General features: G+C 54.7%; 1 protein-coding gene across 1 annotated transcript; it reads left to right on the forward strand.

The window, feature by feature from the left end:
- The first annotated feature begins 1,274 nt into the window (after positions 1–1,274).
- Positions 1,275–17,616, forward strand: CARD10 (caspase recruitment domain family member 10). The gene is made up of 21 exons (XM_064420298.1): positions 1,275–1,342; positions 3,251–3,469; positions 3,793–3,930; positions 4,264–4,589; positions 6,425–6,607; positions 6,955–7,110; positions 7,230–7,355; positions 7,500–7,694; positions 7,794–7,931; positions 8,645–8,760; positions 9,007–9,047; positions 9,755–9,875; positions 10,333–10,513; positions 11,343–11,466; positions 11,823–12,063; positions 12,342–12,411; positions 12,750–12,849; positions 13,169–13,327; positions 15,272–15,393; positions 16,035–16,150; positions 16,366–17,616. Exons 1-21 carry the CDS (start codon positions 1,336–1,338, stop codon positions 16,571–16,573), a joined length of 3,087 nt encoding a protein of 1,028 aa, XP_064276368.1. The 5' UTR covers positions 1,275–1,335; the 3' UTR covers positions 16,574–17,616.
- Positions 17,617–19,101: the final 1,485 nt, after the last annotated feature.

Consider the following 19,101-nt stretch of genomic DNA (forward strand, 5'->3'; position numbering starts at 1 on the left):
GTGAGGTCTAGAAGCTGCAGTGGTGGGGTGCTAAATGCACCTCCCTTTTCCGAGTGTGTTGGCAGTGCAGGGCTCCTTCATGTTGTGTTCAGAGCCCTGGAGGCATGCACAGCAGTACTCTGCACTACCCTGTGGGCTGACTCCAAAGCTGGGGAGAACCAGGGAACTCCCATTTCTTGTGAGCTTGATAATGCATTGGGAATTTCTTGTACAGAGCCTGCACTGCATAGCCGGGCTATTGGTCTGACACAGCTGAGAATGAAGAAATGAGAGTGAAATAGGGTTGCTAGAGAAAATGAAGAACAACTTAGCCTTGGGGGGGGAGGGTTGATGTTGGTGTCCAGTTCCATCTCTCCCAGAGCCCTCTTTGTCCGGTGGTATGCATAGATTTGGGCAGCTGAGTACGTGGCAGGTGTGGAGGGTACTCTGTGCGAACTCTTTGGGATGCTGTGTGGACACACAGGTCCACTCCCGGGATTGCTGTGGCCACCTGGACCAGAGGAAGGCTTCCCAGCATCCATTCCTGGCTGTGCCAGGCCCAGGTTGCAAGCCCCTGCATGCCCTGGAGTACATCTCCATCACACTGCCCTGGGGTGTCTCCACACCCAGTTCCACCCACGGACACAGCTGAGTACTGGGGCCAAAATCTAGCCTGTGGGATCTTTTCTTGGCCTGGATCAGGCATCTTTCCAATACTCTCAACTTCTTCCCCTTGCTTGGATCCCCCTTCCATCCAGAACCTGACCTACAGCTTGGGTGGCCTGGCTACAATTTCTGCAGCCCTGGAACCAAAGGAAGCCTCTCCTTATGAATCTCTTCTTTGTGGAAGAGCGTGGGGGGGCTGTGCCTTGCCCAGGAGACCCCCATCCTGCCCGGGCAGGGTCCTGGACAAGGCGGGCACCCCCTTCTTCCCCCGCCGGTCTGTCGGGCGCGTTTCGGAAGAGAAGTGGCTGGCGAGCCACATCCTTCCGGGGAGCAGCTCCGTCCCGGCTCTGGGCACCGAGGCGGGTTAGGAGGACAGGACACACGCAGAGAAAAACGCTTCCCGGCTCGCCCAGGTGAGCAGCAGCCCGAGGCTCCCAGAAACCGGGAGTGGCCGAGGGGGATCCGCCCCCGCCCCGCCGGTGAGTGCCCCCGCGACCCCCGGAGGTGGGCAGAGCCAAGCTCTCCATAGCCCGGGGGTGCCGGCTTCTTTCCAGCCGGCTGGACGAGGGAGGGAAGGAGAGGGAGGGACGGAGGGAGGCAGGGAAAGAGGGTGGGGAGGGCGCTTCAGACACACCTGCCGGGGCGGCGGCGCGGCGCGGAGCGGAGCGGGAGCAGCCGCCCGGAGCGGGGATGGCAGGTAAGGGCCGAGCCCCGCCGGGAGCGGGGTCCGGGAGCGGCGGAGCCCCGGCCGGGAGCGGGGTCCGGGAGCGGGGTCCGGGAGCGGCGGAGCCCCGGCCGGGAGCGGGGTCCGGGAGCGGCGGAGCCCCGCCGGGAGGCGGTGGCCGCTCGCCCGCATCGCCCCGGGGCCTGAGTTTCGCACCGGCTCGGGAGTGGCGGTGGCGGTGGTGGTGGTGGGGGATGTCTGCGCTCCTTTTCCTCTTCGCCAGCCCCCTCGCCAGGAATGGCCTGCGGCTCGGCTTCTCTCGAAGAGCGGCGGAGGGAAGCGCTCCCGCCGCCCGCCGCGGGAGGGGGTGCCCGGCGGGAGCGGGGCTGGGGCTCTGGAACCTTCTGCCCACCCCTCCCCTCCCTCTCCACCTCTGCCGAAAAGCTGCTCGCGGCTTGCACAGCCGGCTTGAGTTTCTTGGAGTTTCACTTAAAGGGGCAAATCTGCTGTGGAGTTTGAAACAGCTCAACTTCTGTGACCCGCTGCTGTGTCCTCCTCCAGCACGCTTGCGTCTATGTGACAAGAGTCTCAAATGAGATTTCAGCTTCTGCAAGAAACGCTGGTTTTATTCAACACTGAGCAATCCATATCTGTATTTGTATTTAGGCTCCTAAACTTGTTGGTGCAGAAAATGAGACACTTGGGAATCTTTTGTGGTGTCAACAATTCTCTGTTCCTGCTGTCTTCCATCCATCAGACCCCAAGCCTCCTGTGTTTGTATCTGGAGGATTCACTTCTGCACAGACAGCTCTCCTAGCCATCCTCCTTGTTGTGCTGGCTATCAGTCTGAAATAGCACGCTATAATTTGCACCACAAGTAAAAAGAAACTCCAAAACCAACAAACAGAACTCCACCCTCAAATTTCCAAAGAAAAGGAAAAAGACTAAGACGTTTCCTTCCCCCATGGAATGTGAACCTCTGCCCTGCCCCTGGGGATGTTTGTGTGCCTTGGCTGCCAAAGCTGGACTTAATGCCAGCACCACAGCAGCAGGTAACTGTGCACATGTTGGAGGAGAAATGGCTTCTAAGTCTCAGGAGGTCTTTCTGTGCTTTGCCTTGACAGCTAAAAGGATTTGTGCTGGCCTGTGAAGCAGACTTCATTTCTCAAGTGAAAGTAGATAACACTGTTTGAGTTGATCCATAGCTGGAGAGAGAGCACATTGTGCATACCTGCTCCATCACAGCTTGTAGGACTTCATGGGCAGGTTCACCATGGCTCTGAGAGGTTTTGGCCCCTTCGCTTGAGGGGTTCTCTCTTGCTTTATTTGGTTGGCAGAGTGCTTGCCTTGTTGCTACATATTTTCAGGGCTCCGTACAGCTGTGTGGAAGGTACACCAAAGATATGCTCATGTGATTCCCTGCTGATGCCAGTACCTGTAGCCAAGCTTCTCTGTGGGATGGTGCCCTCGAGAACTTGTTTGTCACCAAGGCTTGGTGCACAGTGCCAGGGATTCATTTGCTGGATACTTTCCAGCCCCAAGGATGAGAAAGCATGTCCCAGGCTGCAAAAAATCTTGGTCCTGGGAGTTTGCCATTCTCAGGGATGGGACAAAAGGGAAGGTGTGGCTGGAGGCATTTAAGAATGTTTGAGAGATAAGGATAGTATCTTCTCTAGACTTCCTACTGTATAGGGTTCTAACTCCCTTATGCACCACTTGCCTTCTACATATCTAAGGCTCTAGGTGGACACTTAAGATGCTGCTGAACCCATTTTTATGTAAAATATTTTCTAATGTATCTGAGTCTCATTTGCAAGATTGAACAAATGGAACATTTGCAGGATCATACGTCAACTCATGTTGTCCCATGCTGACTTATGCTTTCTAACTGTGCTTCTCCATCATTCCTCATCATCTTCTCCTTTCCTTTTATCCTTCCAGCCGTGGAGAATGCGCCTCTCCAAGCCAGCAGCCTCTCAGAGCAGGAGGAGGAGGAAGACACCCTCTGGGAGAAGATCGAGAGCGCCCGACACCAGCTGACCCGCTCCCTGAACCCGGCCAAGCTCACCCCGTACCTGCGCCAGTGCCGCGTCATAGACGAGCAGGACGAGGAGGAGGTGCTGAACTCCTGCCGGTTCCCTTGCAAGAGCAACCAGACAGGTGGGAGAAGACACCAGCTTGCACTAGGATGGGCCTGGTTTGGGGGGGTAATGTGGTTTTGACACAGAGTGGATGCTGAACACACACCGCGCTGCTCGCTCAGCTCTGCTCTTCTCTGAGGTGCTCTGTACCCAGGGCCTCGCCCTGCATGCACACAGAAGAGGGCAGTGCTCTCGCCTCATTCCCTCTCCTCTAGCCATTCCCATTTTTGTGGATGGAAGTAGATCTGATGGAGATGCTATTTTCATATCACAAAGTGGGGCTACACAGTGGTCTCTCTGTTTTTCAAGGAATTAATCCTAGCTCTTTATCTGTTCTTCCAGGTTACCTGATGGACATCCTTCGGCGCCGTGGAAAGCGAGGCTACGAAGCCTTCCTGGAATCCTTGGAGTTTTACTACCCAGAGCACTACACACGGCTCACGGGGAGGGAACCAGCCCAGCGCTGCTCTATGATCCTGGGTAGGAGCAGGTGCTCTGTTCTCCCTTCAGCTGCTGCTTGCATGGGAAGGGCCAGAAAATTTTGTGCAAGTTCATGTGTCTGCTTAAAACCCGGGTTTGTGCTGGCAGTGTGTGAGGAATCCTGACAGTTCTGTACTCTGGAACTGGCAGGGAGGGGGCCACCTATACAGGTGTGAAAGACTGTGGTGCCATAAGCCTGGGACAACAAGGGCTGCAAACCCTCAGGACAACTTGTCACCTCTTGGTGGAAAACAGAGCATTGGGCAAAATCTGTTTCTTGGGGTTACCCCTGTTTCAGCAGCCAGGAACAGGTTCTCCTTTGTCTCTCCCCAGATGAGGAAGGCCCTGAGGGACTAACTCAGTTCCTGATGATGGAGGTGAAGAAGGTGAGGGCTCAACGGAAAGAGCACCTGCTGAAGGAGCACCAGCTCCAGGTGAAAAACCAGGCGTTGGAGCAAGAGCAGGTCCGGCTGGAGCAGCAGCTGAAGGAGCTCCTGAAGGTGCAGGAGCGTTGCCAGCGGCTGAGAGAGGAGTGGGACTCCAACAGCGTGGAGCTGCTGAGGCTGAAGGACGAGAACTACATGATGGCCATGCGCTACGCACAGCTCTGCGAGGAGAAGAACGTGGCTGTGCTGCGGAGCAGGGACCTGCAGCTGCTGGTAGGGTCCTGGGGAGCACAGGGTGGGCAGCGGGATGTGCTGGGGGTCTGACGGCCGAGAAGGATGCACACGGATGTCTGCACATGGTGGCTTGTGAGCGTGAAGGAGCTGATGGCACAGAGGATGCGTGATGGGGATCCTGCCCTGCTCTTGATGGAAATGTGGCCTGCAGAGAGGCTGAGGCATGGGCACAGTGCAGGAGGCTCGCCACTGCCCGGGGGCAGCTGGAGATACATCACCAGCTCCTGCCAACTGATGTAGTTGGAGGTATATCTCTAGAGGAGCCAGAAGCAGGGCTGATGCTTTCCCTGGCATGCCTTGATGCTCAGCCTGGCTGCTGGCACCACAAGATGCCCTGTGTGCAGTCCTCTCTGGGCAGCACAGGCAGGCAGCAGACAGCTCCACTTTGTCAAGCTGTGTGTTTGTATTTACTTTATCCCCTTCAAGGGTTTGCGTTTTCCTCTCCCTAGGGAGGCCAGTGGCTGTGCAGCCACTCATACTGGGTGTGTGTGTGTGCTGCCTGCAGCTGGCCAGCCTGCCTTGCTGAGCTTAGGAGCCTTTTGGCCCAGACTCCATTCTCCTTGCCACTCCCCACCGCCTCCTCATGTCTCTCGTGACGTTTGTAAGACTCATGCCCTGCATAGCTGCAGGAATTCATGACACTGCACTCCAGCTGCCAGGCTCTCACCTCCTGCAAACATGCACCCATTTCCTGCCTGGGCAAGGCCAGCCCTACCTTGAACCTATTAATAATCCATATTTTTTAAGTGCTCTGCTGCCTCCTGGCATTCCCCCTACCAGTCTGGGCCTGGACCTCTCACACAGCCTTGTGATTGCCTTTCATACCTTATTCTGTCCTGCCAGTGGCAGAATCCTCCTGTACCTTTTTTTCCGGTATTCCTGCCAATACCAGCTTCCCTGGGCCTCTTTGGAGTAGGGAGGTGAATCACTTGAAGGCAGCTGTGGGCTGAAGAAATCCCCATGGAAGCAGCGTCTCAGCTTGCCTTCCCCTCCTGACTCTTGTGTCCCGAAGTGTCTGGTCCCCAAAAGTCATTGTAGGTCTTTTGGGCAGATTCACAGAAATAATTCATCCCTCCTTGAATCGGTCCAGGAAGTTTTGGCAGTGCTTCTTGGTGGCTTTCATAAGCTTCTCCTGTCCCATTTCCTCTCAAAGCCTTACTTACCTGTGAAATTGGTTCTCTGATCAATCTTATCAGTCATTACAGGTCTGGGAGGATCTTTGTTATCCTTAAAAGTTGCTGACTTCTGCTGTCTCCTGTGACATGTTGATGGAGGAATGTGGGACCAGGCCAGGGAATGATGATGGGACTGGCTTGCCCCTGTAGTACTCTGCAGCCTCCAGCAGCTTGAACCTCAAACACCTCCCAGGCCAGAGGTGGCCTCCCACACTGAGTAGCCTCCAGTGGATTTTTCCCTTGTGAATTTGTTTCTCAGCTGCTCTAGGAATCTTTGCGATACTCACAGCTGCTGGCCCTGGCAGTGCACCAGAGGTCCCACATCCACCCACGGTCAAGGCTAGCTGCACTGTGGATGCCCCAGGGTAGCAAGAAAGTTCTTGCATCAAGAGATGATCCTGAATGTGCTTATGCAAGTGCGTCTTCCTCCTTTCCCTGAGGGAGAAGTTTTTGTGTGCAGCTGTGCTGCCAACCTCGGCCCAGCAGTGGATACTCCTTCACATGGTTGCCTGTGGTTGCCTCCCGTGCCTTGCTCGCCTCCAGACGTGTTTTCCTCTCAGCACCTTCTCTACTTCGCTCTCCTAGTAAGGCAGCGGTGCAGGGCCATGTGTGTCAGACTGTTTCTTCCCTGGCTTGCAGGTGGACCAGCTGAAATGCAAAGTCTCCAGCCTGGAGGAGGAGTGCAGCCTGCTGCGGAGACAGGCGTCGGCACCGCCCCAGCGAGAGGCAGAGGAGCGCGGCCACCCCGACACCGTGTCTGAGCTGTGGGCTGAGAACCAGCGGCTCACAGCGTCGCTGCAGGAGCTGCAGGGCATGTTGCAGGTACCTGCTAGGGCAGGGCAGGCTCCAGGTCACCTCCTTTCCTAGGCCACCTCCAGTGTTTACATAGCCACTGGAAAGATGGGGAAATGGTTGGTTTGGGCTGGCCTGTCCCATCCTCCGAGCATATTGCTTGGCTGTGGTGGCTGCCATTGCGTCTGGGTAGTGACAGGTGCTTTTTTCCAGCTCTGTAATTCTTGATTGGGCTCACAAGTGTGACTTCGTGCCTTGGAGTGCACAGCAGATTGATGCTGCATGATGATGGCGGTTGTGCCAATCTGCCAGTCACTGCCCTGCCTCTTGCCCCCTTGGTGCTTGTGGTGCAGTGACAGTGCACTCTTGCCTCTTAGAAACCCGGTGAGGGCCCAGTGCCAGGCTCTGAGCAGATCCTCCTGGACATCCTGGAGCATGACTGGAAGGAAGCCCAAGACGACCGGCAGGATCTCTGTCAGAAACTCAACTCCCTGCAGAATGAGTTGCAGTGGGCCGAAGAGCTGAGGGATAAGGTAGAGCATTCATCACCGCCTCTGTCCCTGCACACTGAACAGGGCCTGGAAGAGAGGGGAGGGATGCTGGAAAGCAGTTTCTTTCAGGAAGGCTAATGCTCGTTGCTTGCTGTTACCAGTACCTCCAGGAGGTGGAAGATCTGCAGCTGAAATACCGAACGCTGCAGAAGGACTGTGATCTCTACAAGCATCGTATGAACACAGTGCTGCTGCAGCTGGAGGAGATAGAAAAAGAGCGGGACCAGGTAAATGGCTTCTGACTGCCCAGCAAGAACAGGCCTCTGGATACCTCTCCTTCCCCAGTGGATCTTGTGCAGCCATGCCAGGGTGGGAGGTGTGGATCAGCAGTGCAGTTCTGTGCTTTTCTCACTCAGTCTGGCTCCTTGCAGGCCATCCAGAGCCGTGATGGGGTGCAGCTGCAATACTCCCAGAGCCTGATTGAGAAGGACCAGTACCGCAAGCGAGTGCGGGCCCTGGAGGAGGAGCGGGATGAGCTCCTAAGCAAGCTGAGCCAGGCAGAAGGGCTGAACAGCACACTGGAGGCACAGCTGCAGCGCTGCCGAGGCAGCCGCAGCCTCAGCAAGGTGAGGGTGGCTCGAAGGAAGGGGGAAGAGGGAAGGCAGAGGGGTCAGGACTGATTTCTGGGGGATGCAAATGGGATGATGGAGTCCCTTCTCTCTCAGATGTGCAGCTCTTCCTACTCCCTCTGCTCCAACCTCAGCAGCACCTGGAGCCTCATAGACAACCCTGCAAATGGACTCATGGATACCCTGGGGACTTCTGTTACCCCATTCCCAGGGGATTCAGCTATTCAGAGCATGGTGAGTGCTTGACGATGTGAGGCTGGCCCTCAGCTGAGGTCAGTGGAGACACTGCTCAGGAAGGGCACACAGGCATTGGAGTGGCTTCATCGTGAGGCTGTGACTTGGTGTGGGGTGGTGTGTAAGGTGTAGCAGATCTCAGATACAAGGCTCCCAGTCTCTAACAAACTGGCCAATGCTTCCCTAAAGTGTGTGAAACCCTTCATTCCATATGAGACCCTATAAACCAACAGCCTCATGTAAGATGCTGTCCTCCCTAAACTACTGTTTAATCTCTGTATACTGGAGGAGAAATCCAGACTCTTTTGAACCCTATAGCTGCATCGTGTTGTTTTTAAGGGAGTCAGGTTCTTTCTTTTGACTCCTTGAACTGCCATCCCAGAGCACCCTGAAATGTGCAGTCCCATGGGTTACTCATACATCTGGGTGTGTGGTGGCTAAAACAGAAATATAAGGACAAGGCTTGGATAATCTGTCCATCTGCTACTGCTCCCACAGCTTGTGCTTTGCAGAAAATGGGGATGCAGTGTCATGGATCGCTAGCTGAGCTATCTGCTTGGGAAAACAAGGCGCCCCTGGGAGTTTGGAGGGATGTGGGTTATCCTAAAGAGGGTTGTGGTAGCCAAGGAGCTGTTTGCTTCCTTGGCCTGAAGGGAGGGGAGAAGTGGTGCTGGGTGTTGGTGTTAGCAAGCATGTCTCTCACTCTGCCCAAGGATGAGACTCCCGACAGTGAGAAGGATATCAACCGCCTTTCCACCTTCCCCTTCCCTCCCTGCATCGGCTCCATCCTCCGTCGGCAGCGGGAAGAGAGGTGCATGCCCCACAAAAGGTGATTGCTGCCTGAGGGCTGCTTGTCTCCTCTGTGGGGGTTGTGGGGTCCAGGAAGAGATGCCTGGCAGGGTTAGGAGAGAACCTGGAGTGGAAACTGAGTGGAAAGGCTGTCTGGAAGTTGTCTGGAAGGCTCTAGGGGTGCTTGGGTGGTGGGGAAGTCTGTGGAGCTGAGATTGAGAATGGAATGCAAACAGGCTTTGGAAAAGCAGCTACCTTACGCATCCATTTTGTGTCTTCTTTTTAGCTTGTCCTGTGGCTCCTTTAGCAGCATTGAAGATGGAACAGGTACAAGGCTTTCCTCAGTGGGCTTAGCTAAAACGGAATGGGTGCTGTGGGGAGAGGGGTTGGACAAGTGACCTTCTCTCACACCTGTGGTTTATGTAGCTCATTGCAAGGGCTCTGAACCTCTATCATGGTACTATTGGCCCTCATATCCCCTGTGCCTTGTCAGGCACAGCAGCTTTAAAAGTTGGCTTTTCCTCTGCAGAGCAGGTTGCTATTTGCATCAGCTCTGTTTGGCTCATGGGGAGCTGTTGAGGGGGGTAGGTAATAGAAGAGGGAAATACTTTTGGTAATAGAAGAGGGAAATACGTTTGCCCTGGGGTGTTACTGGATACTCCCTTTATCTGTTACTACCTGTGTGGTGGGTTGTAAGTCTCCTGGAGTGAAGAGGAGCATCCTGCATCCTGGTGCTGGCAGGTCCCGTGGTAGGTGCTGGAGGCTGATCTCTGGGCACATCCAGGTGGCCCTGGCTGCTGCTGCCTTCTAACCAAAATGCTGATGAAGGGAACGAAGATTTGCTGGTCCTCAGGAAACATGGGAAACCCTTTTCTGGAGGGTGACCATTCAAAGCCTCCCTGCAGCCTCAGTTTCCCAGTCAGATGCTAGGAAATGGTCAGGAGAGGATGGCAGACCCTTGCCCCCCCAGAACACGAGCTCCCTGCAGCATTAGTACAGGCAAAGTGCTCCCTCTCCCTTTTGCTCTTTCCTAGGCAGCAGTTTTCCTGGAACCTTGCTGGAGGCCTTCTCCTCTTCTTCCAGCAGCACCTATGCCAGGGTGAAGTCGGAGATCTGCTTGTCCACGCTTTCCAGCCGCAAGGAGGTCACCAGGAGGTGACTGCTGCTCTCTGAGCTGGGCACTCTGTTGGGGTGCTTGAGGGGGCATTTTGTGGTGCCAGGGACCATGCTTGGGAGACCCTTCGTTTCTGCCCCTCCCTTGCAGTTGCAGGCCCGTTCTTGCTAGTGGGAGAGGAGAGCAATGAAGATCCTATAGTCCCTGCTTCCTAGCAGCACTTCAATTTTGCACTGTCCTATTGGTTATGGCAGGGGTGGAGATGTTGCTCTGGGCTGGACATGCATCTGTCTAGGCTGGGAAGGACTTTGGGAGCCCAGCTTGGCTTTGGTGGTGAGGCTGGTGAGATAGAAGGGGCTGTGGGGCTTTGCCAGCTCTGTGTCAACCCTGGTGAGTCACGAGCTCCATGCTGCTGTAGCTGGACACAAGGCATGGGGGACTGGCTCTTAGAAAAGGCAGTAAACCGCAGTTGCCAGACTTGGCATTTCTCCTTATCAGGTCACTGGTGGTGCAGCTCACTAGTGTGGGTCATCCCAGCCACCCCTCACCCCAGGAGAAGAGGCTTGGAGCAGACATCTCCATCCTTGGTGGGAACAGGACAGGAATTTATGTCCAGTGGGTCAAGCCGGGCTCACGGGTTGAAAAAGCAGGACTCAGGGAAGGGTGCCGGCTCATTGAGGTGAGTCTGGGAATGGGCCCCTTCTGTGGGTTTGCAAAGCACCTGAGATGATGCAAGGAGTGCAGAGTGATCCCCAGTGCAAGATGACCTCTCCCGAACTTGAAGTCCACTCCATTTCTCTTATTTTCCAGGGCTGCTCCCTGTCTAGAGCTTTACACAGCACAAACACCCACCTGGGTCTCATTGTACTTGAGTGTACCTGTGCATGTAAAAATGCCAAGACCTTCTGAAACCCTTCCTTGAGCTGTGGGAAGGGAGAAACAAAAATGAGTCACACAATTAAGATGCCAGTATGGCTTTGTGTCCCTCACCTTTGTGTCTGTCACCTTGTGGCTTTTCAGAGCAGTTTGCTTTCTGCATCCTGCACATGCCCATTGTAAACCAATCAATTCTGGAGCAAGATTTCTCAGGCCTTTGTGACCCTCCTGAGTTATAGAGAATAATTGCTCTGAAGAAAGCTCCTGGGAGGAGGGGAAGGGCATTTGTTTTGCCAAGAATGACACCACTTGAAATACAGCTGCACCACTTGAATTAATATCCCACCTGTAACTGAAAACAAACCAGTGCTCCTGCTCCCACACACGTTCATGCACACACACATTTCCTTTCACAACAGCCCACCATCCAGACTGGGTGATGGTTAGCAACAGGTACTGCAGAGGCTGGGGAGGGAGCCAGAGGCAGACTGAGGATGCCTTGTCCCCAAATACAGTTTTTCCCAGACCTGCCTCACTCTGTAAAACCTTTTGTGTAACCCTGATGGGTGAGGGAGCCTGGGGGGTGCATGCTCTTCCAGCCCTTAGATCTAATGGCATCGGGTCCTTGCTAGCTGAGGGTGCCATCGCTGAAGGAAGAGGTGCTTTCCCTGGAGAACTGCACACGGGAGGTTGCCTACCTGAGCCTGCTGCACTGGGATGAGCCGTCTAGTCTCATCTTTCAGCTTGACCTAGAAGGTAAGGTGCTGGCAGCTGGGTCGCCTTTGACCCTGAGCTCTCTGCCTCCCTTTCTAGACCCTCCACCCAAACCTAGAGATTGATCTCAGTTATTCTCTCTCCTCTCCTGTTTGGTCCTAGGCCACCATGTCAGACACGGGGGTTGGCCATAGCTCCAGTAGCTTTCCCTCTCTGGTGTGGCTTGTGCATCCTCTGAGTTACCTCTGTTACAGAGGTACAGACCTTCTGTCTGTTTGCCTCCTCTGCACCCCAACCCCAATCCAGAGCGCCACAACTGTGCTGGGGACTTGGCTTTCTTATTGGTGCCTGTTGTCTGCTGCGTCCCCACCTGTGGTGACCTGTGTTTTATGCTCCAGGATACCAGCCTCTGCGGGCAGCCCTGGAGGAAGGGAAGAAGTTCTCTGGGGACTCGTTCTACGTGCGCAGCAACGTGTCGCTCCTGGAGCCGTCGGACCCGTACGCGCTGTGCGTGAAGGGCCGCGAGATCCTGCACGTCACGGACACCATGCACAGGGGCCGCCTGGAGTGGTACTGCTCTCGCGTCGACCCCCTGACCCTGCGGGACCTGGACAAGGGCACGGTGCCCAACTACAGCAGGTAAGTGGCGAGAGGAGGGAGGCAGGGGCTCCCTGCCCCATTTGGCTGTGCCGGCCGTGCCCTCGCGGTCCTGGGGCTGCAGACTGGCCTCTCGTGGTGTGGGATGAGTAAGTCCTGCTCAGGGACCAGTGTGGAAGTGTTTGGGAGCCTTTGAGGAATGAGAGCTTTGATATGCCTATGCTTCAGCAGGTCTGTGGGATTGGGGAAGAGGATCCCAGCACGCTGTGGTCCCTGGGGCTTCTGGAGTTGCTTGAGTGCAAGCTCTCTTGTCTTTTCAGGGCTCATCAGCTTCTGAAGATCCAGGAGAAGCGCCAGATGCTTGGGCAGCAGAGAGGCCACAGAAATACCGTAAGTCAAAGAAGAGGGTGATGAGAGCCGTGGTGTGTGCCCATGGCCATCTCACCACCTCAGGGACAATCTGCCCCACTCTGTGGGTAAACCAACTTGTACAGAGGTGGCAGATGGGTTAGCAAACAAAGCTTTTAGGCCAGGCAGTGTTACTGCTCTGCGGCTGCTTTTCTACCACTTCCCCACTTCCCATACTGAACCTAATGGATGGCAGTCCTAATCCCTTGCTTTTTGTAAGGGTGCTCCATCCTTTTTGCCAGAGGATGTTCTGCAGCAAGTTCTTCCTGTGTGTGGAAAGGGCAGTGCTCTCAGCCTAATTGCCCTCACTTTCTCCTCAGCTAAAGAAACGGGCCTTGGGCCAACTGCGCTTGGTGAAATCCAAGCCACAGAGGAGCCCAGAACAGCCTCCCCAGCAGCTGTGGCTGGACCCCTGCTCAGGTGAGCTGTTAGCCCTGTGCCTGCCCTGTCACCCTTGGAGACCCAGTTGTCTCCTGGTCATCCAACCTTTTCTGAAGAATAAACTGCTGTGTAACTCAAGGGAGACCCAGAAACAGGCAGGGGGTCTACATCCAGGGTATCTGTCCATGAGTGAGTGTTGTAACCAGGGTAGGGTCTCTCCAGGGACGTAAGATGGTTTGGTAGGTGCCTCCATGATGCAGGATGAGGAGGTGGTACAGAACAATGGGATGGTCCGTAGGCTGTCCTGGTCTCCTGTGTTCTCACCTTTGGCTTTCTCTTCTTCCATGCTGTCTCCCAGACCCAGACACGAGCCTGAAGCCTTACAGCCTGGTGCGCCCTGTGGTGGTCAAGACACCCCGTCCTGTGGTGCTGTTGCCAAGCTGCATTGCACCACGGCTCATCAGGAACCTGCTGGACCTGCCCACCTCTCGCCTGGACTTCCACGTGTGCCCAGCAGGTAGGCAGCAATATGTGGTTGCTCAGTCGGTTTCAGTAAAACTGAGCTGCTCCTTACTTGGAAGGTTGAGTTATGGTCTCATGGGAAGCCCATGAGATCTCTCTTCAGAGGGTAAGTGTGGGAATCTCTTGGTCTTCCCATGTAATACCTGTGGACAGGTCACTTTTTTGGGCTCTCTGCAAGACATTCACTGCTATTTTTAACTGTGTCCTATCTCTTTGGCCCACAGGGAAGCCAGCCCTCCTTTCTGGTCACCTGAGGCACGGGGATTCTCTCTCTTCCCTTGAGTGGGTGGTGGTGTAGCATTGCCTTGCTGCTCTGGATGGCTCTTCCCAGAGATGAAAACCCTGGCTGGTGTGGGATCTGCAGGTTGACTTCATGCCAGCTCTTCCTGCCCAAAAATGGGAGGATCCAACCTTAGAGCTGTTATCCCCCTCCTTCTGCCAGGAGAAGTGAGGCTGACACACAGCTAAAGAGGCTGCTGGGGAAAGGGATTTCTCCCATAGGGAATGTTCAGAGAGGACACCTTCCTCTTTCCTCCTTCCTCACGTCTCCAGTGCTCTCTTTTCCCAGTGTTTAGAGTTGTCCCTTTGCCAACTGTGGGACTGAAAAATAAGTTGGTTTATTTGTTTGCGAGGTAATGATGGAGGTGAAAAATCTCTGGTTTGCTGAAGGATGGCTCTGAAAATTTTGGCTGCTGGGCTTCTCGGCTGAGTGACTTGGCCGTATATCCTGTCCTGCTGAGCCCTCTGCAGGGTCCCCCTCACACTGCACGGGGGACCTCCTTCCAAGCTTTTCTTGCCATTGGGAATATATACTGAGGGCAAAAACTCCATTGTCCCCTGCTAGTTTTGCTGGCTGTGAGGGAAGGAAAATAATCCATGAGCCCCAAGCCATTTCTCTTTTTTTTTTTGCTGCCTGTATTTTCTTTCCATCTTCCAGGAGAGTCTGCTGCCTGCAAAGTAAACATGGCTTTGCAGGATCCAGGTCTGCCTGGGAAGTACTGTGTCACCAGTACTGTGTCACTGATGCCCAGCCAGCCTGGAACCTGGGATAACTGGAGCATGCTCTGGACCCAGTTCCAAACATGCCTTCTGCTAAAAATATTACTTTATTTCCATCTTAGGGACAAGCAGCTCCTAAAAGCCTTTTTATGATGCCTATGTTTTTGTGGTAGTGTGGGCAGCTGCCTGGAGCAGCATGGTGGGCAGGGAAAGCCTGGCTGCTGCCTCAGCCACACTGGGATGCATAGCCTGGCTCCCAAGCCAGCTCTGGGTGTGTTGTGTCAGCCTCCGTTGGGAGTTTCCAGGGGTACCTGGCTGTCCTTGCTTTGACCATGCTGTATCCAGCTGCCCCCAGTTCTCTGTCCCAGCATCACCTCTCTGCTGCTTTCCTGGTGCTGGCTGCTGTGTGCTGTCCTTCCTCTGAGCAGGCTGCCTCCAGCAAAAGGAGATGCAGCTCATCCCCATTTTCCTCCCACTCTCCCAGCATACACCCACTCCTCTTGCTTCCCCAGCGTGGTGCTCACTTACAGGAGCCGTCTATAAGCCTGTGTTGCACTCAAACCCTGCAGAAAACGTATCTGGCAAGATAAAGTGGTTATTTTCCTGCCATGCTCTGTTAGGGAGGAGTTGGGACAGTGTGGCAGTGGGTGGATAATGCCTGTGAGCCAGCTTAGGCTGCTGTGGTACAACACAAGGTGCTGCTCTTGCCACGCAGGGTGTCTTCAGCTGTGATATCTCGCTTGTTGCCTACCAGAAAGCTGCAGGAGATCCGTGCCCAAAGTGTGATGCTGTATAATTAGCCTTGCTCTCCAGAATCTGTAAACACTGAACTCGATAAGCACCAGTGCAGCAGCCAGCGTGTGGGATCTGAGGTAGAAAGTCTGTGCAGGAGGGAGAAGGGGCTGACATCTTTCTCTTCCTGTTTCCTCTTGGCTTGCAGAGAAGCTGGCAGGAGGGGATCCCAGCGCAGCCCACGCTCAGGAGCACCCTGTGTCTAGAGCTGCCCCCCAGGACCAGAGGGAGAGTGGACGAATCCACATGATCCGGGAGGCAATGGAGAAGGTGCTGAGGCTTTTGGTGTGGGGAGAAAGGGCCAGGATAGGGCAGCTCATTCAGACTGGAGGAGAGGAGAGGGCAGCTCACTGGGGGAAGAAGGAGAGTGGTGTGGTGATAGAAAAGGAGCTGCTTGCTTGGGGGTTGTGTAATTTGGAGAGTGTTTCAGGTTGAGATACTGTGGAGTTGTGGAGCAGCAGATGTGGACATTTCCCTGAGTCTCTGATGAGCTCAGATAAAATAAATGGGAAATGGGGATTTGTGGGGGAGGCAGTGGGACATGCCATACTCAGAAGTGACCTCCCTGCTCTCACATTCCTCATGTTCACCAAGGTGGCAACAGCTCTGCTCAGGGCAGAAATGTGAGGCTGTGGGTGACAGCGATGACAAAGAGGATGTGACGATGAGCTGTGGCTGAGAGAGGGGTCCAGTGAGCTCTTGGGTTGGATTGACAGTGATGGAGTGGGTGACCCTGCTCTTTAATTCTCCCCTTTTCTATTGGCACTGTCCATAAATCTCACTTTTAATGGAATTAGTATTGGAAAAGCAATGATATTGCACAGTATGGGGTTTGATTTAATGTAACTGTCAGGGGCTGGGGTTATTTTTTCTCCATTTAAATCAGTAAATCTATTCAATTTCCTTTCCAGAATAAACACTGCCTGCTAGAGCTGGGAGTTGAGGGTGTGAGGGATCTAATTAAAAGTGAAATATACCCCATCGTTATCCATGTCGAGGTCACTGAGAAGAATGTTAGAGGACTCAGGTGAGGAAAGAGCATGGCATGGATGGATGGAGGGTGTCATGGGAGGAGAGAGAATCCCTGGTCTCTGTTCAGAGACAGAACAAGGATCAGGAGAGAGCACTGCGTGTGTGTGCTGGGCTTGGTGCTGTGAGGAGGGTAATTCCTTTCTGTACATGGTGGTTTTGCCCCCCACCTGTTGATGCCCAGGGTGACATTTGTCCCTGTGTTTTCCGCAGGAGCTTGCTGGGGAAGGCGGGCCAGCGGGACTCGGAGGTGCTGAAGGTGTGCCGTGCTGTGGAGCGGGCTCTCCACACCCTGCCGTGCTCCTGGGCCCCAGTGGAGCCCCACGCCTGGAGCCACGCCGAGGAGCTGCCCAAGCTGGTTCGTGGATGCATCTTCCAGGAGCAAACCCGCCCGCTGTGGATTGAGGAGGGCGATGACTGAGTGGGGGGGTGGCAGGGCGGCTGCTGCCCCTACTGTCCCCAAGAGCTGCTCTCAGAGGTCCCTGCCTTCCCAAGCCCTTCCAGGTAGTGTGTTCTTCCTCCCTGAGGGGATGCTGGCAGCTAAGGCCCCCCAGGGTAGCCTTTCTCATCCCCTTGAGGGCCACCAAGAGCAAGGAAGTAACAGATAACAGTGCCTCCTCTGTCTGAGCTTTCTGTATTTCCCTGGAAAGACATCTTCCATCATGGTGGAAACCACCCCTGCGGGCTGTTCCCTGTCACCTTGGGCTGCCCTTGTACGTGGTCAGATTGACAGACAGGGAACGCAGGGGAGCTGTGTGGGATCAGGCTGCGTAGGAGCATTTCTCACACAGATTTCCAGCTCTTGAGCTCTTCTCCTGTCACCTCCATCTCCCCTGCCCAGGGCACCGTGTGCTCCGGGTCTTCTCTCCTCATCTACCTCGCCTCTGGCCCCAGGGCACAGGGAGCATGGCTCATACACCCGTGACCCACTGCGGCTGGAGTGACAATAAGGTTACAACAAACCCTCGTTTTATGGGAGCTGTACTCTTTATTGCTTGTAAATTATTAATGGAGCCTTTCACTGGCAAACCGCCTGTAAAGGAGAATTAAATACCATTCATAATGGGAATGGGTGGCAGGCTGCGGGCTTGTGTGTTACTGGGGAGGTGTGGGTGGTACACGATGGGATATTTTTCTCCTCCTAAGACCCAACTGCCCAGCCCTCCAGGGGAAGGAGGGAGCACTGCCATTGCTCTTGTAGGGCAGCAAGAAGTGTGGGGTGAGGACAGGCTAAGTGTGCCACAGACTAAGTCCCCTCCCTTTTCCACTTGGCCCCTGGTTTTCAGTCCCTTGTTCTCCCTAGCACTAATGTTGGTCAGGGTGCTTTAGGAAAGTCAGGGAAAAACTCACTTGAGTTTTGAATTGTGTCTGGCTGGGGTCCCTAGAGCTTTGCATCTCTCCATGCCCTAGTTAGCGTGACGTGATACACCAGCTACCCCACCCTCCTGGGGGGCATCAAGGAGGCTGAGCCCAGCCATGCTGCTAGGAGAAAGGGGGACAGTGCCCCTGCAAGGTGGGCTCCTCACCCTGACATGGGGCCAAGAGTGGGTTCAGACTCTGGCAGGGGGAAGATGGAGGCTTTGGGGAGCCACAGCAGTGCTCACTTAGGCTGCATGGTCCTGAATCCTGTTATGCAGCCACCACTAGCAGATGCCATAGGAAAGGAGTGCCAGCATACCCACGCTGTGGAGAGCTGGTGGTTGTGGTGGTAAGTGGTCTTTCCTGAGGCATGCCAGAGGAAAATGAAGTCTGTGGCTCTGGGTGGCTTAGGGCTCGTGGGGCATGAGGTCAGGCAGAGCCTGCTGATGCTGGGGTCAGTGGGAGAAGTTGGGCAACCAGCACCAAAGTCAGGTCCTCTCTGTGTCCCCCTTGCCCCTATGGTTTGGCACTGCTGGTGCCATGCACTTGTGAAGCTCTGAGCAAAGATTAACTTGCAGATCTTCACGAGTCCCCTGTGAGGTGTTATTTCAGGCTCTAAACCAGTTGCCTGTGTCTTTTATGAGGACAAGAGTGAAAGGGGGAGGAAAGAAAATGAAGATTTTAACTTGCAGTCACTAAAATGTAGAGCAAAATCCTCGCTCTGCCCTGGAGCCATGCAGCTCTTCTCTCAGGGAAGGGGGAGCTGGCATACACAGGGCTCCAGATGAAAGCTCCCAAGTGGCATCCACTCCAGGGGATGCAGCCTCAGCATCCGAGCACAGCCAGTCCCCTGGGAGGGTGCTTGCCCTGCAGGCAAACAAAGTGGGATTCTTGTTGAGCTGATGAGAAGACAAGTCCCAAAACAAGTTCCCATTCACCCTGTCATGGATTTGGAGATTGGAATTTGCATCTTTGCTGAGGAAAAGCAGCGCTTGAGTATTCAGGGAAAACACTGTGTGAGAGGCACTGTGACTCAGGGCTTCAAACTTCCTCATGTCCCTGCTGGCACTGGGAACCAGCCCCAGCCCTATGGCCTGGGCTGAGGGGGGTTAAAGGCAGCCCCTCCACCTTGGGTAGTCAGGCTGTGCTCCCAGCTTAGCCCTTGCTGCCCTCCCAAAGAATCACATCCCCCAGCACTTCCCAGCAACCACAGGGAAAGGGAGGCAAAGGGAGGCAGGCTGGCACTGCCCAGCTGGCCAGGCAGCAGCAGCAGCACTGCCTCCCCTGCTCCCAGGCTTCTTCCAGGCTCTCTCTTTATCCAGCTTCTCTCCCCTGAGGCTTTCAAAGTCCAGCTTTAACCTGTTATGGACATGGGTGAGAAGTGGAGCAGAGGGCTCCAAGGCAAACATAAATGACCCTCTCTGCCCTGCACACCCCAGCCCATCTTTTTTTACCTCCTAGGGGGTGGCTGCTGCTTGGAGGAATGAGTCACAGGTTAGGTAACAGGCACAATGCAATTAGCAGCCCTGGGCACCAATTACAGCTGTAACAGCCTTGTGCAAACCCCTGTAAGAGTCACTGAGAGCAAGA

Source organism: Passer domesticus, chromosome 5 (assembly GCF_036417665.1).
Source record: "Passer domesticus isolate bPasDom1 chromosome 5, bPasDom1.hap1, whole genome shotgun sequence".
In the NCBI taxonomy this organism is placed as follows: domain Eukaryota; kingdom Metazoa; phylum Chordata; class Aves; order Passeriformes; family Passeridae; genus Passer; species Passer domesticus.

Bases quoted from the DNA above. Each gene is read 5' to 3' on its own strand.
- CARD10 (XM_064420298.1), top strand. The intron at 4,590-6,424 runs GTAGGGTCCTGG...CCTGGCTTGCAG, and splicing joins GCAGGGACCTGCAGCTGCTG to GTGGACCAGCTGAAATGCAA. The intron at 8,761-9,006 runs GTGATTGCTGCC...TCTTCTTTTTAG, and splicing joins AGGTGCATGCCCCACAAAAG to CTTGTCCTGTGGCTCCTTTA.